General features: G+C 47.9%; 1 protein-coding gene across 2 annotated transcripts in view; it reads left to right on the forward strand.

The window, feature by feature from the left end:
* The window catches only part of LOC140426663 (alpha-actinin-2-like), a 165,317-nt gene that overhangs the window by 86,441 nt on the left and 54,897 nt on the right, over positions 1–23,979 (forward strand). For both annotated transcript variants that reach the window (XM_072511754.1, XM_072511752.1), the window contains exons 9-12: positions 19–111; positions 1,922–2,152; positions 9,433–9,580; positions 11,381–11,531. In XM_072511754.1, the coding sequence (XP_072367855.1) occupies positions 19–111; positions 1,922–2,152; positions 9,433–9,580; positions 11,381–11,531 (623 nt within the window). The remainder of the gene's footprint in view (positions 1–18; positions 112–1,921; positions 2,153–9,432; positions 9,581–11,380; positions 11,532–23,979) is intronic.

Below are 23,979 nucleotides of genomic sequence, written 5' to 3' on the forward strand. Positions count from 1 at the left end.
GCTTGTTTTTCACTATAGGCCGAGATGGCAGCAAACCGGATTTGCAAGATTCTGGCAGTGAATCAGGATAACGAAAAAGCAATGGGAGAGTATGAGAGGCTGGCCAGTGAGGTAAGCTAAGAGATGCTCCAATGAGACTAAATGAAATTTTCCTTTTTTCCTATATCACTATTCAGTGGAGTTCAGATTGATGGATTGCCAACTGAATCTGACACTTTGCAGAGGAAGAATAGTGAACTTTATAATCAAAGCCTTAAATGTACTTTTTGTATGTGGGGGGAGAGAGAGGCTGGATGCAACTTTGACCCTAGAGACAAATTGGTTGCTGATCTGAGCTGCACCTCTGTTAAGAGGCAACAAAACTAGGAGGAGACAACCAAACAACTTTTGCCTGGCTCCATGTTTCGCTACAGTCCCGGTGGCTGGTCAGACCCACATTGGTGTACATCTGAGACTCTTGGCTCTCCACCCCATTACACCACCAGCCCATTACACCACCACCACCCCCCCAACCCCCGCCCCGACTTTATACCTTTCCAGCTGCTGATGTTGTAATGGTAGTGTTTGTACGTTCTCCCCGTATATGCATGGGTTTCCTCCGGGTGCTCCGGTTTCCTCCCACAGTCAAAAGATGTGTAGGTTAGGTGGATTGGCCATGCTAATTTGCTCAATCGTGTCCAAAGGTATGTAGGTTAGGTGGGTTTACGGGGATGGGGAGGGGAGGGGGAGTGGGCCTAGGTAGGGTGTCTATTGATTGCTTCATTATTTTAAAATAAACACTCTTTCATTCATAAAGTCCGATCAACAACATTTACATTCCTTCAAGTGCTTAATTCCATATAAAATGAGCATTTATATTCATAACCCCTCATCAAAGACATGGGGCGGGATTCTCTCATCCTGTGGCAGAGTGTCCACGCCATCGCGTTTTACGACGGCGTGAACGGGCCGCTCCCAGGACTAATTCTGGCCACTAAAGGGGGCCAGCACGGCACTGGAGCTGTTCACGTTGCTCCAGCTGCCGATCCCGGCGCGAACAGGGCGCCGCCGGATCCGCGCATGTGCAGTGGCACCGGCGCCAACATGCGCATGCGTTATGGCTTCCGTCAACGCATGGCCCCAACACAACATGGCGCAGGACTACAGGGGCCGGCGTATAGGAAATGAGTCCTGCAGCCAGAGAGGCTGGCTCGCCGATTGGTGGGCCCAATTGTAGGCCAGGCCGCATCGGAGGTCCCACCCCAGGGCCGGAGGTCCCCCCCCGACCCTTCTACGAGTTCCCGCCGGCTGAGAGCAGGTGTGGACGGCACCGGCGGGACTCAGCGTTTTCACGACGGCCGCAGAATGAAGAGAGAAAAAACTGCCAAGCTACAGGAGAAGGGTGGGAAATTGGGCTAACTGAGTGGCTCTTGCAGAAAGGCAGCATGGACATGATGGGCCAAATGGGCTCCTGCTATGCTGGAACCACTCTACAGTCCTATAAGTCCCCATAACGTCTTACAATGCCTATGACCAGGAATAACAGTATACGATCCAGTATGTACCGATATCATGGCTGTTCTCTTTTGTAGGCAAAATTGTAGAAGGGGAAAAATATACTTTGTAACTATGATTTTAGTTTTCCAGATTGTAGTGTGGACTGGAACAGTTAGGTTTAAAAAGTTTAATGATTTATCAAGTTGCTCTGCCTGCTTGCTTGCACATCAGTAGGTATAGTTTCCTATAGTTGCTATTCGGTGGGAACAGAAGAGTCTATGTGAGTATAAAATTGAAAATTTCCTGTTGTACTTTGGTGAACATTGGAAATAAATCCTTGGTGTTGCAAATGGGGTGACTGAGGGCAAAGGTATAAGTTTGGACAAAAGTGCTTGAATATGCATGATGACTTTGGTGTGTGAACTTGAATTTCTGTCTCTGTCAGCTGCTGCAATGGATTCAGAGGACCATCCCCTGGTTGGAAAACTTATCCCCCGAGAAGACCATGCAAGCCATGCAACAGAAATTGGAGGATTTCCGAGACTACCGTCGTTTGCACAAACCTCCCAAAACCCAAGAGAAGTGTCAGTTAGAAATCAACTTCAACACTTTGCAGACCAAACTGAGGATCAGCAACAGGCCAGCCTTCATGCCCTCTGAAGGAAAAATGGTTTCAGTAAGTTTACTAAAATTCTTGTGGTAAATGTTTATCTTTGGTAAGCTGATACCATAGAATTTCAATTTGCCTGCCAGGGGTAAAATTAACTTCACTTATAAGCTGCCCTTTATAGAACAACCCAATTTTCAGTGATAGCCGATGTCAACATCATCACAGATGTGTGAAATTGGTGAAAACCTGGAGCCAGACAGTATTGGTAGCTGACCTCATTTGCACAGTGGGGGTCAAAGTAATGCTCTGTTCGTTGCTGAAGTTAGTTTTTTTTTCCAGCGTGTGCAGTATTCACTTATCCAGTGTAGCGCACAAAGACTCCGCGAGACGAATAGAGTGAAGTCGATGAGGCTTTATTAAGCGTGTCTGTTCCCCCGCAGCTCGATAGTAAACTGGCCTGCGGGGGAAGACTCCGGCTTCTTATACTCCGCCTTCAGGGCGGAGCTAGAGGTCAACGGCCAACCAGGACCCGGGATCTGTCAGCCAATGACATTAGGGCTTCCAGTCCCACATGACCCCCAATACATACTACCACATCCAGGTAATAGCTTCTGCTGGGATTAAATGGAGCTCTGTGAGACCTCCGCTGAGTTTTGTTGGCTGAAGTCTTCAAAGATGTGAGTCATTGATTGGGGCGCACCACAGCTGCAGTGCAGGTTCCCTGCAAGGCCCCACTTGTGCTGATTTGTTGCACAAAGACCAGTGCAGAAACGGTTGAGGAGTGCCCAATGTTGGTGTGGCAGGTTGAAGCCGGGTGGGCGGGCTGTGGGACTTGGGATGAGGAAGTGGTTTTTAATGGTGGCGTCTTGGTTCCTTTCCTGTTATCATAGGACCTCTGATGTTATCCCTTGACATGGTGGTCTTAGCCATATAGGCTGGCATGATAGGAGGCAAGCACCAGGTGGATTGGTAAGGTCCTTGTGTAGCGGCAGGCTTGGGTTGATGTAAACCGTCTTCAGGAGCTTTTTTTGCTGCAATCTGCTGCCTTATATGAGCAGGATGTTGCACAGGCTTGGGTTCCAGGGGAGTTGATTGATCTGCATTGCTGTGTTGAGCTGAGTATCTACAAGACTGGCTGGCATGGTGGCACACTGGTTAGCACAGTGCCAGGGACAAGGATTCGATTCCGGCCAAGGGTGACTGGAGTCTGCACGCCTGCGTCTGCGTGGGTTTCCTCTGGGTGCTCTGGTTTCCTTCCACAGTCCAAAGATGCGCAGGTTATGTGGAGTTACAGGGATAAAGTGGGGAAGTGGGCCTAGGGAGAATGCCTTTGGGATCAAAATCGGAAGGCACTGGAACACAAAGAGAAACCTCGGAAGGACCGTCATTTTTACCGACTGCACCCTACCCGCTAGTGAGAGTGGCAGCATATCCCACCTTTTAAAATCATCCTCCATCTGCTCCACCAACCGCGTCAAATTGAGCTTGTGCAGGGCCCCCCAGCTCCCAGCCACCTGGATCCCCAAGTACCGAAAGCTCCTTTCCGCCCTCTTCAGCGGTAGCTCGTCTATCCCCCTTCCCTGGTCCCCTGAATGCACCACAAAGAGTTCACTCTTCCCTACGTTGAGTTTATACCCCGAAAAGTCCCCAAACTCCCGAAGGATCCGCATGACCTCTGCCATCCCCTCCACTGGATCCGCAACACACAACTGGTCATGGGCATAGAATGACACCCGGTGTCCCCCCACCCCCCACCCCCCACCCCCCCTCTATTTCCTGGACTCCCTCTGTGTCATGGCCAGCAGCTCAATTGCCACAAGGGGGATAAGGGGCACCCCTGCCTCGTCCCCCCGGTACAGCCAAAAGTACTCCGACATCCGCCGGTTCGTAGCCACACTCGCCACCGGAGCTCTATATAGCAGCCTGACCCAACTGATGAACCCCTCCCCGAACCCAAACCTCCGCAACACTTCCCAAAGATACTCCCACTCCACTCGTTCAAAGGCCTTCTCCGCATCCATAGCTGCCACTACCTCCGCTTCCCCCTCCACCGAGGGCATCATAATCACATTGAGGAGCCTCTGCACATTTGTATTTAGCTGCCTACCCTTCACAAATCCCGTCTGGTCCTCATGAATCACCCCCGGGACACAGTCCTCAATTCTCGTATCCAGCACCTTTGCCAGCAACTTAGCGTCAACATTGAGGAGTGAGATCAGTCTATACGACCCACATTGCAATGGATCCTTGTCCCGCTTCAGGATCAGAAAGAAATCAGCGCCCTGGACATTGTCGGGGGCAAGGTCCCCCCCTCCCTCGCCTTATTAAAAGTCCTCACTAGCAACGGGCCCAGCAGGTACACGTATTTGCTGTAGAATTCAACCGGGAACCCATCCGGCCCCGGGGCCTCCTCCGCCTGCATGCTCCCCAATCCTTTAACCAGCTCAGGGCAGCACGGTGGTGCAGTGGGTTAGCCCTGCAGCCTCACGGCGCCGAGGTCCCAGGTTCGATCCCGGCTCTGGGTCACTGTCTGTGTGGAGTTTGCACATTCTCCCTGTGTTTGCGTGGGTTTCACCCCCACAACCCAAAAGATGTGCAGCGTAGGTGGATTGGTCACGCTAAATTGCCCCTTAATTGAAAAAAAAAATGAATTGGGTATGCTAAATTTATTTAAAAAAAAAAAAAAAAAAAAAATTTTAAAAATCCTTTAACCAGCTCCTCCAGCCCAATCGGCGCCCCCAAACCAGCCACCTCCTCCTCTTCCACCCTCTGGAACCTCAGTTGATCTAGGAATCGTCGCATCCCCTCCTCCCCGCTGGGGGCTCAGACCTGTACAGATCCCCATAGAAGTCCTTAAATACCTCGTTTATTCTCACCGCACTCCGCACCATATTCCCCCCGCTACCCTTAACTCCACCTATCTCCCTCGCTGCCTCCCTCTGACGAAGCTGGTGTGCCAGCATCCGACTCGCCTTCTCCCCATACTCATACACCGCCCCCTGCGCTTTCCTCCACTGTGCCTCTGCTTTCCCCGTGGTCATCAGGTCGAATTCTGTCTGGAGGTTCTGTCGCTCCCCAAGTAGCCCCTCCTCGGGGGCCTCTGCATAACTCCTGTCCACCCTTAAAATCTCCCCCACCAACCTCTCCCTCTCCCTCCTCTCTCTCTTCTCCCTGTGGGCCCTAATGGAGATTAGCTCTCCCCTGACCACTGCCTTCAACGCCTCCCAGACTACCCCCACCTGCACCTCCCCGTTGTCGTTGGCCTCCAAGTATCTTTCAATGCACCCGCCCGCACACCCCCTCATCCGCCAATAGTCCCATATCGAGGCGCCACAGCGGGCGCTGGTCACTCTCCTCCCCCCAACTCCAGCTCCACCCAATGCGGGGCGTGGTCCGAGATGGCTATGGGCGAATATTCCGTTCCCTCCACTTTCGGGATTAGCGCCCTACTCAAAATGAAAAAATCTATCTGGGAGTAGGCTCCATGGATGTGGGAAAAGAAGGAAAATTCCCTGGCCAGCAAACCTCCATGGATCCACCCCCCCCCCCCCCCCAAAAAATCTGGTCCATAAACCCCCTGAGCATCTTGGCCTCAGCCGGCCTCTTACCCCTAGAACGGTCCAGTGCTGGGTCCAGCACAGTGTTGAAGTCTCCCACCCCCCCCCCCCCCTGCCCATTATCAAGCTTCCTACCTCCAGATCCGGAATCCGAACCAGCATGCGTTTCATAAATCTGGCATCATCCCAATTAGGGGCATATACATTCACCAGTACCACCCGCACCCCCTGCAACCTACGACTCACCATCACACATCGACCTCCATTATCCGCTACAATATTCAGTGCCTCGAACGACACCCGCTTCCCCATCAGTATTGCAACCCCTCTGTTCTTCGCATCCAGCCCTGAATGCAAGACCTGCCCTAACCATCCCTTTCTCAGCCTAACCTGATCTGCCACCTTCAGATGTGTCTCCTGGAGCATAACCACGTCTGCCTTCAGTCCCTTTAAGTGCGCGAACACCCGGGCCCTCTTGACCGGCCTGTTCAGGCCCCTCACAGGCCCCTCACATTCCAAGTTATCAGCCGGATCGGGGGGCTACCCCTCCCCCCCTCCCCCAACTAGCCATCTCCTTTTCTAGGCCAGCCACTTGCCCGCGGCTCCCACACCCTCCAGTCCCCCAGACGGCGGACCCCCGCCCCAACTACCTCTCTTACTTCCAGCTCCCCTTTGGCCAATGCAACCCAGTTTCCCCCCCCCCCCGTTAGATCCTCATCTAGCCATTTTGCTCCCCCCATGACACTCCCGTAAGTCAGCTGACTCCTGCTGACCCCGGCCTCTACCGCCATTCCATCGACCCCTCTGTGAGAATCCCCCCACCCCATGGCAGTCAGTGTGCGCTCCTCTCCAGCACCGTCCTGCCCCGCCCCCATCATTCCCCAACGCGGGAAAAAGACCATGCTTTCCTGAGATGGCCCCGCCCCCTCTGGCTCAGATCCTTTTTGTGGCCTTACCCCAACTCCCCATCCCCGGGCCTCCACCCCCCCTCTTCCTCCGCAGGGCCCTGCCCCTCCAACACCGACGCCCACACTCTTCCACAGCCCCCACATCAAATCCATTCACCCATCCCCACCCAGCACCAATACAAAAAGAACATTCCCCAAACACAGTAAACATCCCCCCCACGACAAACCCTCAGTTTGAGTCCAACTTTTCAGTCTGGATAAAGTTCCATGCCTCATCAGGCGTTTCAAAATAGTGGTGCCGATCTTGGAACGTGACGCACAATCGCACTGGCTGCAACATCCCGAACTTCACCCCCTTCCGATGGAGCACCGCCTTAGCCCGGTTAAAGCCAGCTCTCTTCTTAGCCACCTCCGCACTCCAGTCCTGATAAATTTGGATCTCCGTGTTCTCCCACCTGCTGCTCCGTTCTTTTTTGGCCCATCTCAGGACACACTCTCTGTCCATTAAAGCGGTGGAACCTCACCACTACAGCCCTTGGCGGCTCGTTGGCTTTGGGTCTCCTTGCCAGGACCCGATGAGCCCATCCAGCTCCAGGGGCCTCTGGAAAGCTCCTGCGCCCATCAACGAATTGAGCATCGGCTCATATATGCCCCGGCATCGGGCCCTTCCACTCCTTCAGGGAGACCCAGAATCCGAAGATTCTTCCTCCTCGACCTATTCTTCAGGTCCTCAAATTTTTCCGCCCACCTCTTGTACAGCGCCTCATGCGCCTCCACCTTCACCGCCAGGCCCACGATCTCGTCCTCGTTCTCCGAGGCTTTTTGCCGCACCTCCCAGATCGCCGCCCCTTGGGCCTTCTGGTTCTCCACAAGCTTCTCAATCGCCGCCTTCATTGGCGCCAGCATTTCTGTCCTCAGCTCCTCAAAGCAGCGTTTAAGAAACTGCTGCTGCTCCTGCGACCACTGCGCCCATGCTGCTTGGTCTCCACCCGCCGCCATCTTGCTTTTCCTCTCGCACTTTCCGCTGCACCAGGATCACTTTTTTAACCGCTCCACTCCTGGTCCAATCCATATAGTGTCGGGGGAACCTTGCTGTCACCTTCCCACACTGGAAGCCGTCGAACAATTGCCGTTGGGGACCCTCTGAAGAGCCCAAAAGTCCGTTCCTGGCGGGAGCTGCCGAATGTGCGGCCTACCTAGGCATAGCCGCAACCAGAAGTCCTCGAAGCTATTTTCAAATAACATGGTTAGGGCAAAGGCCTGATTGCATGTGCTTCACCCCCTTGTTGAAAACCAGATTGTTCACCTTTCAAAATGTTGTTGACCTCCTGGCTTGATCGACTGTATTTAATTAAAGTTAATGTCGCTCCATCACAATCAGATTCAGAAAATCCACCCAATTAATACCCCTTTGATACAGTCAAGTATTTGTAAAGAGGGCACAGCAAAAGGATATTAGTCAGAATTCTATAAAAATAGGGTTTGTTTTCTGAAGTGTTATCTGGAAGGCCCCATCTCCAAAAAGGTTGGGTGACACCATAGTGGTGAACATTGTGCCTGACCTGTTAGAACAAGCAGGATCAATGCATTGCATATTTTCTTTTAATCAGATCTACATTATTTTGTGATATAAATAACATTCTACAAATTATAATATATTTAATCGTGTTTCTTTGGGGAATATTCCTAGAAATTATACTGAAATCTCTGCAATAACCAGCCTCTAGTTAAATCGAATGAAATAGTTACCTTCATGCTGTAAATTATTCGTTTATGTATGTAAAATAACAAATGGAAATGAATAAATGTTAAATATATATACTGTAAAAATTCTCTTCTCTCCCTTTGGGGGAAATCTGCCAGAATTTGGCAAAATGTCAGGCTCAGACTGAAAACTGGCGTGTAGCTCTCCTGTTGCACAGACCAGTTTTCTCTAAAGATATTTAGTCTCTCTCTCTCTCTCCCACTCACACACACACTCACTCAGTCAGTCACTCTCACTCACTCATACAGTCACTCACTCATACAGTCACATACACCCGCCTCAACATTCATCGCCAACATTACACCCCCAACCAACATCGCAGAAGTATAACTGACACTTCCCCAGCACTCCCTCTCTCGGGGGATATACTTACCTCTGCGCCCCAGGAGGAATCCCCTCAACTGTCTTGCGTCTGGCCAAACCTGTTGTAAACACGGTGTGCTATGAATATTTAGTGGGGAGGGATCATGTGGTGGGGGGCCGACAAATAAGATGCAAATTGACCTAAAACTATTAAAGTTTCGTGACTTCGCCAGCAAGAGGTGGAGAAAATCGGGAAACATGATCTCTCTGGCGAAAATCACTTTTCCTGATTCTCACAGGATTTCCTGCCGATCGCGCAGATGGCAAGTGCGGGTTCAAAATCGCCCCCTTTCTCTTTCCTCACTTCCCTGTACAATTGCAATTATTTTCTACGATGAGGCAAAGCCGCCAAAGCTCACAATTTTATTAACAATTTATTGATTTTTGCACTGTTTCCTGAGTTGTGAAAGAGGAAGGCAATTCCGCTCTTGGGTGTGAATCACAGGGAGTAAAATGGTACAAAATCAGTAAAACGCTAATAAAACTGAGAGCATTAACAATACTGAAGAGGTGATGGTAAGAGTTGAAAAGATGAAGGTGAAAAGATTTACGAAGATACTGAACTTCCCAGCATAGAGGATTGGCAGACCTGGATGGGAAGAGAGAGTCCTGGAAGTCCTCTTGTGTTCATCTGATCCATTCAGGGTTGTCTTATCTTCTGCCTGGGAATGAATTTTGTGATCGCAGTCGACTTTGATGCAGAGGGACACATAAGAGGAAATTCGAAAAAGATCCCAATTCTTTTTTATCCAGGACATTGCAGGTGCTTGGCAGCGCCTTGAGCATGCAGAGAAGGGATACGAAGAATGGCTCCTGAATGAACTAAGGAGATTGGAGCGTTTGGATCATCTAGCTGAGAAATTCAGACAGAAAGCTTTGATTTATGAAGTGTGGTCTCATGGTAAGGCACCAGCTGACAATGAGTGTATTTATGTATTTCCATGTTATTAGATTTTATGTTGGTCCCAGCAGCATTGCTGATTGGTCCATGCTAAACATGGGTACTAGAATTTTAAGTTTGTTTTCTGAAAGATGGTTTCTTGATCAGCAGTCCTATCCAGATAGACAGTTCATGAAAAAAGATTACAAGGCCATACTGCTCTCCATTTCCATCCTGTGTCCCATTCATTCCACAGTCTGTCAGTGCATCCAAACACTGGTGCATGTCCAGCTGCTCCAACATTGTGTAACAGAAAGAGTTACTTCCACTTCTATTGCACCATTTTTTTTTAAGCGTACCTTCACACACACGTTTTTCCCTTTTGGGGAATTGTTGGGAAGTGGTTGAAAGATTCCCAAGCTGATTATCAGCTCATTGAACCGCATTATGAACGCTCCTTCCATGACCAACACGTCCTGGCGTTGGATATGATACCAGAGCTTCTGGCCCAGAGGTAGTGAGAGGTAGTGACGCCAAAACCCTCCGGATGCACCAATTGCTTTACAGCTGTTGAAGTATTTTTGAAGTGTAGCTGTTATTGTAATGTAGGGAAATGCAGCAGGCAATTTGTGCGCAGCAAGGTCTCACAACCATTAATGAGATGCTGTTGGTTGAGGCCAGGAGAGAACTGCCCTGCTCATCTTTAGAAAGTGTTGCAGGATCTTTTTGTCCATGTTGGCAGCTGTGCTGTGCCTGTAGTGACTTTCCCCACACCCAGCCCACCCCAGCTCAACTCAACTTTCCCATTTTAAGCAGTGCTTTGAACCAAATCAGTTGCTACTCCCACACTGACACTGGCTGGTGGCTATAGCGTGATCAATGCAACATGAGATACACCAGTGTGTGTATACATATAATCCTGGAACGATTTACGATGTGCTAATAATGAGCAGTGGTTGAAATACCAGTAACTGTAAAAGTAAATGAAATGCAATAAATCTCTTGGTGCAAATGAGACTAAGGAACAACACGATAGAACATACATAGAACATACAGTGCAGAAAGAGGCCATTCGGCCCATCGAGTCTGCACCGACCCACTTAAGCCCTCACTTCCACCCTATCCCCGTAACCCATTAACCCCATCTAACCTTTTTGGTCACTAAGGGCAATTTACCATGGCCAATCCACCTAACCTGCACGTCTTTGGACTGTGGGAGGAATCCGGAGCACCCGGAAGAAACCCACGCAGACACAGGGAGAACGTGCAGACTCCGCTCAGACAGTGACCCAGCGGGGAATCGAACCTGGGACCCTGGCGCTGTGAAGCCACAGTGCTATACACTTGTGCTACCGTGCTGCCCACTTGAGAAATGATTTAGGTGTACAATAAGGTAGACCAAAAAAAGCTGCTCCCATTTGCTGTTGGCACAAGGACCGGGGGATACAGATTTAAAGTTTTAGGCAAAAGGAAGAACAGGAGTGTGAGGAAGAACATTTTTACACAGTAATGACCCAGAACTCACTGTTTACAAGTGGCGGAAGCAGAGACAATGAATGATTTCAAAAGAAAATTGGACGGGAACTTGAAGGAAATAAACTTCCAGGGCTATGGAGATCAAGCAAGGGAATGGGACTGATTAGATTGAGTTACAGAGAGCCGCGTGGGCTCGATGGGCTGAATGGTCTGTGCTTTTATAAAAAAAAAACACAACTTCAAAACAGCATTATTTTAATTTGTGTTCAAAGAACTTTGAATTGTAAGTTCGAAATGCTGCGGGGAAACGTTTGCCTGGCTAATGAAGGTTTTTGGTTTCCCCAGGGAAAGATTACATGTTGAAGCAAAAAGATTATGAATCTGCCTCTTTGACTGAAGTGCGGGCTTTACTGAGAAAGCACGAGGCGTTTGAGAGTGACTTGGCTGCACACCAGGACCGAGTGGAGCAAATTGCTGCCATCGCACAGGAGTTGAAGTATGTTCCATTTCCAGGCTGACAGCTGGTGACATTCCACTGATAACCAGCTTCCAAATAATCGCATACTGTGCGGGAATTCCAAAGGATAACATCAAACAGTTGTAGCTATAAAAAAAAAGATAGAAATGTTTGGGTTTTTATTGCCATTGTTTCAGGATGAGGATTCTCCTCCAAATAAAACATTTGGGAAAATAAGCAAATTCCTCATAGAAACTATTACGGCAACAATGTCATCTTGCTTGCAAGTAGTTTTTTTTTCTGGCCACTCCCAACGTAAAAAACCTTTTTCAAAAATAAGTGATTGAAAATGACATTGATAGAAGCCAAGGTAATGAAGTCTGGGAAGGATGAACTCCACACACGTTACTCAAATGTGGGGTGTTGCCCTCTGTTCTTCCACGGCCAATATACATCGTTCCATGAAATACAATCGGTTGTTCCATCCACAGCTATAGGAAAGTGAGAGGATTGAAGTGTATCAACAGTAAAAGGACAGTGGGTATTAGCCACTGTATACATTGTCGCATTAATGGCGCTGTAAGTGGTTGAATTCCATTCGCTGTATTGATGCTTTGATCTCAAATTCCTGGTACCGGAAGATCGGAGGAACAGCTGTAACTCCGTCTCCAGTACTGCTGTAAGTGAGACAGCAGTATAACCTGAAGCATTCTTCTGAGAGATGTAGTGTGTGCCTTGACTAGACTTGGAGAATGATATTGTAACTACTTATATGTTAAACCGGATCCAAAATGTTTTTTCACCTCAACGTTTTCAGAGGATAATTAACTTTTTCAAAAAATAAATGAATTTGGCAAGCTATTTTGGAGGGAGACTGAACAGCCCCTTACTGACATTTATTTTGTGCTTTGTTCTGTTTGCAAAATGCTCTCTGGTTACAATAGTTCCTCCTTTAGAAATAGCCAAAAAGATAACAAGAGTAAAATGCAAATTAGCTCCATGTGTTGAGGTAAATTGGCACAAGTTTATTTCCGTTAGTGTAAATTTGATTAATCTTACTGAGACCATGGGAATATTTCTTAACTTTTGTGGTCCTTTGAGACCAGAGGTAGAGCACTCAATGAGTTGAAATTTAAAATGAAAAGAATACTTTGATTTTATATAGCCCAGTTGCTCTGGTGGTGAAATGTGCAGTGCAGGCTGACATTAGCTCTTGTCCCCAACCGATCTTTAAATTCCTTCACTAAATAGCATGCTGCACCTCTCAGGTTGGTTTTTAGTGGGTTCTTTGCTCTACAAAACCTGTATCTGCCTAATAACAGAAGGCATCACAGTGGCACAGTGATTAGCACTGCTGTCTCACCGATCCAGGTTCAATTCCGACCTCGGGTGACTGTGTGGAGTTTCTTCCGATTTCTTCCCACAGTCCAAAGATGTGCAACTTAGGTGGATTGGCTATGCTCAATTGCCCCTTGGTGTCCAACGGGGATATGGCGGGGCACTGTGCCTAGATAGGGCGCCCTTTCGAAGGGTCGCTGCAGACTCGATGGACTGAATGACTTCCTTCTGCACTGTAGGGATTCTATGATTGTTGTCCTCTTTTCAGGGTGAATTGAACATCAATTTCTTGCCTCTAAATTTGGTGTGGTCAACGAACATGCAGAGTCATGGACATGGAACAGATCCCATGCCCTATCTAAATCGATATGTTGGGAAAACTGAATTCATAAACTCTTTTCCCGAGTCACCGACTCAACCCCACTCCTTGACAACCGTAAGAGGCTAAACCAGACTGCTCACAACCTTGGTATCATATCATTCGTAACCTCAATACCATGAGATGAGGCTTCACATCTCCGGGTCATCACTAAGGCTGACTATTTCCACCTCTGTAACATTTCCCAATTCCTTGCCTCGGCTCTTCTGCTACTGACATCCTCATCCATGCCTTTTGTTACCTCTAGACTTGAATCCCAATGCAGTCCTGGCCAGTTTCCCATATTCTATCCTCCATACATTTATGATCATCCAAAACTCTGCCCATGACCTTATTTGCACTAAGTCCCATTCACCCATCATCCCTGTGCTCGCGCCTATACATTGGCTCACGGTTAAGCAATGCCTCAGTTTTAAGATTTACAACCTTGTTTTCAAATCCGTTCATAGTCTCAACCCTACATAACTCTGCAAGTCCTCCAACCCTCCAAAGGTGCCTGCGCTCCTCCAATTCAAGCCTCTTGACTCTCCTTGATCTTATAACTCCGCAAGTCCTCCAACCCTCCAAAGCTGCCTGCGCTCCTCCAATCCAGGCCTCTTGACTCTCCTTGATCTTGATTTCTCCACAATAGCAGCTGTGCCTTCAGAGATTTCGGTCCAAAACTCTGGAATTCGCTCACTAATCCCATCTATCTCTGTAACTCCCTTTCCTCCTTTAAGATAATCCTTAAAACCTAGGGCGGCATAAAGGCGCAGTGGTTAGCTCTACTGCCTCTCGACGCTGAGGACCCGGGTTCAATCCAAGCCCCGGGTCACTGTCCATGTGGAGTTGGCACATTTTCCCCTTGTCTGCATGGGTCACACCCTCACAACCCAAAAAGATTAGGTTAGGGTTAGGTGAATTGGCCACACTAAGTAGCCCCTTAATTGAAAAAAAAAAGAACTGGGTATTCTAAATTTATTTTTAAAAAGATGATCCTTAAAACCTACTTCTTTTACCAAACCTTTGGCCATCGGCTTAAATATCATCTTCTGGTAGCTTGGTGTTAAACTTTGTATGATGTATCTGTAAAGCATCTTGGGATGTTTTACCACAATAAAGGGGACGACAGGGACAGTAGCATAGTGGTAATGTTACTGGACTAATAATCTAAACACACGATCAAATCCTCCCTTGGCAGCTGGGGCATTTTAATTCAACTATGAAGAGAGGCTGACTAGGCTGGGGTTATTTTCCTTAGAGGAGAGAGGTCTGAGGGGGAACCTGATTGAGGTGTACAAAATTATGAGAGACATAGGATAGATAGGAAGAAACATTTCCCCTTCATATAGGAGTGAATAGATTTAATGGAAGGGCCATGAGATTTAGAGAGTTTTTGAGGAAAAACCTTTTTGGAACTCACTGCCTGAAAGGATGTAGAGGCAGGAACTCTCCAACATTTAAGAAGCATTTAGATGAATACTTGAAACTCCTTTGAACACAAGGCTATGGACCAAGTGCTGGATAATGCGATTAGAACAGATTGCAGATTGATGGCTAGCGCAGACAAATTGGGCCGAAGTTACTCTTTCTGTACTATAAAACTTTATAAAATTTTTTAAATTTACTTGTTCCCAAGATGTGGGCGCCAGTGGCTAGGCTAGCACTTATTTCCCATCTCTAATTAACCTTGAGAGAGTAATGATGACCCACCTTCTTGAACCACTTGCAGTCAATGAGTTGTAGCGTAGAGTTCAAGAAGGCAGCTCACCACCATCCTCTCAAAGGCAATTAGGGATGGACAATAAATGCTTGCCTAGCCAACGATGGCCACATCCCATGAACAAATAGTACTTTTTTTAAACTGGGGAGAAGTGCTATTCTTGTTAATGATCATCATGAACCTACTGGATTGTTGTAAAAACTCATCTGGTTCACTAATGTCTTTTGGGCAAGGAAATCTGCTGTCCTTGCGTGTTGTACCTAACCCGCCACTCCAGGCCCACAGCAATGTGATTGACTCTTAACTACCCTCCGAAATGGCCTAGCAAGCCATTCAGGTGCAGGTAGCTCACCAACACCTGCAGAAGGACAATTGAGAGTGGACAATGAATGTTGGCCTTGCCTGCAAGGCTCACATTCCAAGAATGAATAGACATCACTTGTTTGTGGAAAAACTTCATCAAGAATCTTGAAGCTATATAAAATGATAAAAATCCTGGATAATCCCTGCATAATTGTACATAACCACAGGGGCTGCAGTGATTCAAAAAGGCTTTTTGGAGGGAAATTAAGAATGAGTAATAAATGCTGGCCTTGCCAGTGATGCCCACATCTCATCAATTAGTGTAAAGAATTGTGATCGCCATGGTGCAAACGTTTCTTTTTGCAAAAATAGACTTTCAGCCTGAAGGGGTTCGATACAATACCCAGCCCCTCCGTTCACTATGGCTGAAAGGTCTTGGGCAGCGACCTTACCCCATTGCGCCTCTGTGGCTTCCCGAAGATTTAATGCATCCCTCAGCACATAGTCCTGTGCTCTGGAGTGTGCCAATCTGCAACACTCAGTCGGGGACAACTCTTTGCATCGGCTGACCAATATTTTTGGGCAGACTGAGTTGATGATTCCCCCAGCAACAGCTGATGGTTGTCTCGGTGTGCATCCCTGAAAACAGTCCGGAGAGCACAGAGTCCTGCGTGATGGAGCTGCTTGAGATGAACCTCGACAAAAACCACCTCCTCTCTTTTCATACCACATTTGACAAGGAGGTGGATAATGGTCTCTTACCCACCACAGCCACCTCAAGGGCAGCGTGCAGATGAGGTGAGACTCTGGGCGTACGGGAAGCATCGGACGGCAAGGGCCTTACTCACCACCAGCCAAGCTAGGCTTTGGTGCTTGTTTGAAAGTTCTGGTGCCATTCTGCCAAATGACCTTGACTGCTCGGGAAGCCATCTGACAGCGTTGCGCAGGTCAAAGAGACACAGCCTGAGTGAGTAAGTCACATCCAGAGTGGGAATTTGAAACTTGGTAATTTGGTGCAGTGAGGTAACCAGGAAAGTTTCAGGAGCCGTTCGGAGGAGGAGGAGCAGTCTCTGTGTGAGTATAAAAACCTACTTTAACCCGGGGATCGCGGCCTAGTTTCGGGAGCCGTTCGGAGGAGGAGGAGCAGTCTCTGTGTGAGTATAAAAACCTAACGGTAACTTCCTGTTTTCCACTTTTTCTTTTCAAAAGTGACGTCAGAGGGAAGCTGTGATCTGATTGGTTGATAGCAAAGCTGCCCCAAATTTAAAAAAAAAACACAGCTAAACTCGTGAACTTAAATGAAACTAATTAATTAATTAGAGATGGCTGGTCAGGTGATGTGCTTGAGCTGCTTGATGTGGGAGCTGGGAGATCCCATTGCGAGCTGCAGCGACCACATCTGCAGTAAGTGTTGGCTGCTCGAAGAGCTCCGGCTCAGAGTTGATGAGCTGGAGCCTGAGCTTCAAACACTGAGGCACATCCGGGAGGGGGAGACTTACCTGGACACTGTGTTTCAGGAGGCAGTCACACCTGTCAGAGTGAGTAGTTTAAATCCTTCCAGTGGTCAGGGACAGCAGGGTGTGACTGCAAGTCAGGCAGGTAAAGGGAACCAGCAGTCAGGAACTTGGGAGCCTCAGCCCTTCACCCTGTCAACAGGTACAAGGCACTTGCTCCCTGTGTGGATGGCGAACAGGGCTGCAGGAAGGATGAGTCAGCTGACCAAGGCACCATGGTTCAGCAGGCCATTCAAGGGGAGGGAGTAAATAGGCAAGTTGTAGTTGTAGGGGATTCTATTATCAGGGGGATAGATAGTATCCTTTGTGAGCAGGATAAAGAGTCCCGCATGGTATGTTGCCTGCCCAGTGCTAGGGTGCGGGACATCTCTGACCGGCTTGAAAGGATACGGGAGAGGGAGGGGGAGGATCCAGTTTCATAGATTTCATAGAATTTACAGTGCAGAAGGAGGCCATTCGGCCCATCGAGTCTGCACCGGCTCTTGGAAAGAGCACCCTACCCAAGCCCACACCACCCTATCCCCATAACCCAGTAACCCCACCCAACACTAAGGGCAATTTTGGACACTAAGGGCAATTTAGCATGGCCAATCCACCTAACCCGCACATCTTTGGACAGTTGTTATGGTCCATGTCGGTACCAACAACATAGGCAAGTCTAGGAAAGAGGACCCGTTTAGAGATTATAAAGAGCTAGATTCAAATTATAAAAAAAACAGGTCCTCAAGGGTCATAATCTCCGGATTACTGCCCGAGCCACGTGCAAATTGGCATAGGGAGGCAAGAATAAGGGAAGTTAACACGTGGCTGAAAGAGTGGTGTGGGAAAGAGGGGTTCCTTTTCATGGGACACTGGCATCAGTTTTGGGACAGGGGGACCTATACCGTTGGGATGGTCTCCACCTGAACCGAGCTGGGACCAGTGTTCTGGCGAAAAGAGTAAATAGGGTGGTCAATAGGACTTTAAACTAGAGATTTGGGGGGGGGGGAAGGGAAAGTCAGGGAACCAAGAGGTGAAGTAATCAGTGGGAAGCGTAGCTGCTTAGGAATACAAAAAAGCATGAAAAGACAGAACTCAGGAGAGGTTACGATAGTCCCCATCCCACAAAATATGGCACAGTGTATGGAAAGGTTCAGTAAACCAAGGTCCACCACACTAAGAAAACAAAAAGGGACGGTCAATAGAGAATTAAAGGTGCTATATTTAAATGCGCGCAGTGTACGGAACAAGGTAGATGAGCTTGTGGCCCAGATTGTGACTGGCAGATATAATGTGGTAGGCATCACAGAGACGTGGTTGCAGGGGGTTTAGGACTGGCATTTAAACATCCAGGGATTCACAACCTATCGAAAAGACAGAGAGGTGGGCAGAGGGGGCGGGGTTGCCTTGTTAATTAGGAATGAAATTAAATCAATAGCACGAAACGACATAGTGTCAGATGATGTGGAGTCTGTGCGGGTAGAGTTGAGGAACCACAAAGGCAAAAAAAACATAATGGGAGTTATGTACAGGCCTCCTAACAGTGGTCAGGACCAGGGGCACAAAATGCACCACGAAATAGAAAGTGCATGTCAGAAAGGCAAGGTCACAGTGATCATGGGGGACCTCAATATGCAGGTGGACTGGGTAAATAATGTTGCCAGTGGACCCAAAGAAAGGGAATTCATTGAATGTTTACAGGAGGGCTTTTTGGAACAGCTTGTGTTGGAGCCCACGAGGGAACAGGCCATTCTGGACTTAGTGTTATGTAATGAGCCAGACTTGATTAAAGATCTTAAAGTAAGGGAACACTTAGGAGGCAGTGATCATAATATGGTAGAATTCAGTCTGCAATTTGAAAGAAAGACGGTAGAATCAAATGTAAAGGTGTTACAGTTAAATAAAGGTAACTACAGGGGCATGAGGGAGGAACTGACGAAAATCGACTGGGAGCAGAGCCTAGTGGGAAAGACAGTAGAACAGCAATTATAGGAGTTTCTGGGAGTAATTGAGGACACAGTACAGAGGTTCATCCCAAAGAAAAGAAAGGTTATCAGAGGGGGAATTAGGCAGTCATGGCTGACAGAGGAAGTTAGGGAATGCATCAAAGTAAAAGAGAAAGCCTATAATGTGGCAAAGAGTAGTGGGAACCCAGAAGATTGGGAAGGCTACAAAAACAAACCGAGGATAACAAAGAGAGAAAGAAGGAAAGAGAGGATCAAATATGAAGGTAGGCTAGCCAGTAACATTAGGAATGATAGCAATAGTTTCCTTAAATACATTGAAAACAAACAGGAGACAAAAGTAGACATTGTGCCGCTCCAAAATGATGCTGGTAATCTAGTGATGGGAGACAAGGAAATAGCTGAGGAACTAAATAAGTACTTTGCGTCAGTCTTCACAGTAGAAGACATAAGTAATATCCCAACAATTCAGGAGAGTCAAGGAGCAGAGTTGAATATGGTAGCCATCACGAAGGAGAAAGTGCTAGAGAAACTAAGAGGTCTAAAAATTTATAAATCTCCGGGACCAGATGGGCTACATCCTAGAGCTCTAAAGGAGATAGCTGAAGAAATAGTGGAGGCGTTAGTTATAAGAACAAAGAAATGTACAGCACAGGAACAGGCCCTTCGGCCCTCCAAGCCCGTGCCGACCATGCTGCCCGACTAAACTATAATCTTCTACACTTCCTGGGTCCGTATCCCTCTATTCCCATCCTATTCATGTATTTGTCAAGATGCCCCTTAAATGTCACTATCGTCCCTGCTTCCACCACCTCCTCCGGTAGCGAGTTCCAGGCACCCACTACCCTCTGTGTAAAAAAAACTTGCCTCGTACATCTACTCTAAACCTTGCCCCTCTCACCTTAAACCTATGCCCCCTAATAATTGACCCCTCTACCCTGGGGAAAAGCCTCTGACTATCCACTCTGTCTATGCCCCTCATAATTTTGTAGACCTCTATCAGGTCGCCCCTCAACCTCCGCCGTTCCAGTGAGAACAAACCAAGTTTATTCAATCGCTCCTCAAAGCTAATGCCCTCCATACCAGGCAACATTCTGGTAAATCTCTTCTGCACCCTCTCTAAAGCCTCCACATCCTTCTGGTAGTGTGGCGACCAGAATTGAACACTAACTCCAAGTGTGGCCTAACTAAGGTTCTATACAGCTGCAACATGACTTGCCAATTCTTATACTCAATGCCCCGGCCAATGAAGGCAAGCATGCCCTATGTCTTCTTGACTACCTTCTCCACCTGTGTTGCCCCTTTCAGTGACCTGTGGACCTGTACACCTAGATCTCTCTGACTTTCAATACTCTTGAGGGTTCTACCATTCACTGTATATTCCCTACCTTCATTAGACCTTCCAAAATGCATGACCTCACATTTGTCCGGATTAAACTCCATCTGCCATCTCTTTCAGAGTTATGATCTTTCAAAAGTCACTGGAGTCAGGGAAAGTCCCAGAGGGTTGGAAAATCGCTGTTGTAACCCCCCTGTTCAAAAAAGGAACAAGAAAAAAGATGGAAAATTATAGGCCAATTAGCCTAACCTCAGTTGTTGGCAAGATTCTAGAATCCATCGTTAAGAATGAGATTTCTAAATTCTTGGAAGTGCAGGGTCGGATTAGGAGAAGTCAGCATGGATTTAGTAAGGGGCGGTCGTGCCTGACAAACCTGTTAGGAGTTCTTTAAAGTGATATCAAATAAGTTATACCAAGGAGAGCTAATGGATGTTATCTATCTTGACTTCCAAAAGGCCTTTGATAATCTTAGAATTTACAGTGCAGAAGGAGGCCATTCGGCCCATCGAGTCTGCACCGGCTCTTGGAAAGAGCACCCTACCCAAGGTCAACACCTCCACCCTATCCCCATAACCCAGTGACCCCACCCAACATTAAGGGAAATTGTGGTCACTAAGGGCAATTTATCATGGCCAATCCACCTAACCTGCACATCTTTGGACTTGGAGGAAACCGGAGCACCGGAGGAAACACACGCAGACACTGGGAGGATGTGCAGACTCTGCACAGACAGTGACCCAAGCCGGAATCGAACCTGGGTCCCTGGAGCTGTGAAGCAATTGTGCTATCCACAATGCTACCATGCTGCCCCAAACCTCGTTTGCCTCACAGTGCCTCACGGGAGACTGCTGAGTAAAATAAGGCCCCATGGTATTCGAGGCAAGGTATTAACATGGATTGACGATTGGCTGTCAGGCAGAAGGCAGAGAGTTGGGATAAAAGGTTCTTTTTCGGAATGGCAACCGGTGACGAGTGGTGTCCCGTAGGGTTGTGTTGGGGCCACAGCTGTTCTCTTTATATATTAACGATCTAGATGACTGGACTGGGGGCATTCTGGCTAAGTTTGCCGATGATACAAAGATAGGTGGAGGGGCAGGTAGTATTGAGGAGGTGGGGAGGCTGCAGAAAGATTTGGACAGTTTAAGAGAGTGGTCCAAGAAATGGCTGATGAAATTCAACGTGGGCAAGTGCGAGGTCTTGCACTTTGGAAAAAAGAATAGAGGCATGGACTATTTTCTAAACGGTGACAAAATTCATAATGCTGAAGTGCAAAGGGACTTGGGAGTCCTAGTCTAGGATTCTCTAAAGGTAAACTTGCAGGTTGAGTCCGTAATTAAGAAAGCAAATGCAATGTTGTCATTTATCTCGAGGCTTGGAATATAAAAGCAGGGATGTACTTCTGAGGCTTTATAAAGCACTAGTTAGGCCCCATTTAGAATACTGTGAGCAATTTTGGGCCCCACACCTCCGGAAGGACATACTGGCACTGGAGCGGGTCCAGCGGAGATTCACACGGATGATCCCAGGAATGGTAGGCCTAACATACGATGAACGTCTGAGGATCCTGGGATTATATTCATTGGAGTTTAGGAGGTTGAGGGGAGATCTAATAGAAACTTACAAGATAATTAATGGCTTAGATAGGGTGGACGTAGGGAAGTTGTTTCCATTAGCAGGGGAACTAGGACCCGGGGGCACAGCCTTAGAATAAAAGGGAGTCACTTTCGAACAGAGATGAGGAGAAATTTCTTCAGCCAGAGAGTGGTGGGTCTGTGGAATTCATTGCCACAGAGGGCGGTGGAAGCCGGGACGTTGAGTGTCTTTAAGACAGAAGTTGATAAATTCTTGATTTCTCGAGGAATTAAGGGCTATGGAGAGAGAGCGGGTAAATGGAGTTGAAATCAGCCATGATTGAATGGTGTAGTGGACTCGATGGGCCGAATGGCCTTACTTCCGCTCCTATGTCTTATGGTCTTATGATCCACCATCTTTCCCGAAGGGCCTCTGCGACATTGCGTGCATGATGGACTTGTGGTCAAAAGAGTTTCCCTGCATGAATTTTTCCACTAAGGACAGGTGGTACGGCACAGTCCAACTACTTGGGAGTGTTGGCCTGACCCATCCTTTGTAACACTGGTGTCAATTAGAATCTCAGCAAATAATGAGACTTGGCATTTGCGCACTGAGGATCTTTGCGCAGCTTAATGCGGCCACACACACAGGTGACCATCAGGATTAGGGTGATTTGCACATGTTTTCCCCCCTCATTGTCTTGACGTTTGTACATTGTGACCCTTTGAACATGGTCCATTTTGACCCCAAGAAGCGGACAATTGCTTGGGTGATCACCACAACGCAGGAATGAGGAATAGGCCAGAGGTATGCCAGGTACAGCGACACCGAGAGTGAGACTCTCACCTGATAACCAGGTTCTTATCTGCAATGGAGAGGTAGCGCGCTCCCAGATACCCACATATTACTAACCCATGGCCATGATTCAAACGTTGTATCAGACCTTTATATTGCATGCCTAGTTAGTTAGGAAATATCACTTGCACCAAATTTAGACTAAAAGTCTTACTCTTGGTTGTCAAGCTAGCTGTTATTGAATGCAGGTTTATCCATTTTCCTCAACATGGCACGATGGCAATGATTAGCACTGCTGCTTCACAGCACCAGGGGTCCTGGTTCGATGCCGGCCTTAGGTCACCGCCTGTGTGGAGTTTGCATGTTCTCCCTGTGTCTGCGTGGGTTTCTTCTGGATGCTCCAGTTTCCTCCCACTGTCCAAAGATGTGCAGGTTACTAAGTCAATTGGCCATAATCAAAGCGTGGGGTTATGGGGAAAGGGTGGGGTAATGGGCTTAGGTAGAGTGCTCTTTCGGAGGGTCGGTGCAGACTCAACGGGCAGATTTAAAAATGTTTTTTTTAAATTATTTTTTTACGGTATGTCGGTTTCGCTGGCTCGGCCAGCATTTGTTGCCCATCCCTAATGGCCCTGGAGAAGGTGGTGGTGAGCTGCCTTCTTGAACCGTTTCAGTCCATGTGGTGTTGATACACCACCTGTGATATTAAGGATGGAGTTCCAGGATTTTGACCCAGCAGCAGTGAAGGAATGGTGATATATTTCCAAGTCAGGATAGTGAGTGACTTGGAGGGGAACCTCCAGTGGTGGTGTTCCCATGTATCTACTGCCTCTGCCTGTGTCCTTCTAGATGCTAGTGATCGTTGGTTTGGAAGGTGCTGTATAAGGAGCCTTGGTGAGTTCCTGCAGTGTATCTTGTAGATGGTGAACACTGCTGCTACTGTGCAACATGGTGGAGGGAGTAAATGCTTGTGGAAATGGTGCCAATTGAGCGGGCTGCTTTGTCCTGGATGGTATTGAGCTTCTTGAGCGTTGGAGCTGCATTCATCCAGGCAAGTGGAGAGTATTCCATCACACTCCTGACATGTGCCTTACAGGTGGCGGACAGGCTTTGGGGAATCAGCAGGTGAGTTACTCACCGGAGGGCTCCAAGCCTCTGACCTACTCTTGTAGCCACAGCATTTATATGGTTAGTCCAGTTCAGTTTGTGGCCAATGGTAACCCCAAGGATGTTGATAGTGGGAGATTCAGTGATGGTAATACCATTGCATGTCAAGAGGCGATGGTTTGACTTCCCCTTATTGGAAATGGTCATTGCCTGGCACTTGTGTGGCCTCCTGCACTGTTTGGATTCTATGGATACTATGGACATTTTGGGGCATTTTTACGGTAAGGCCCCTGTACTACAGGTACGGGGGTAGATCCCTGCCTGCTGGCTCCGCTCAGTAAGCGGAGTATAAATGTGTGTGCTCTCCGAACTGCAGCCATCTCGGCAGCTGCTGCAGGAGGCCACACATCTCTGTGTAATAAAACCTCAATTACTCTCTCCTCTCGTCTCGTCGTGATTGATAGTGCATCAATTTATTACACTGAGTTTTTCAGAGAT

Source organism: Scyliorhinus torazame, chromosome 1 (genome assembly GCF_047496885.1).
Source record: "Scyliorhinus torazame isolate Kashiwa2021f chromosome 1, sScyTor2.1, whole genome shotgun sequence".
NCBI classification, from domain to species: Eukaryota; Metazoa; Chordata; class Chondrichthyes; order Carcharhiniformes; family Scyliorhinidae; genus Scyliorhinus; species Scyliorhinus torazame.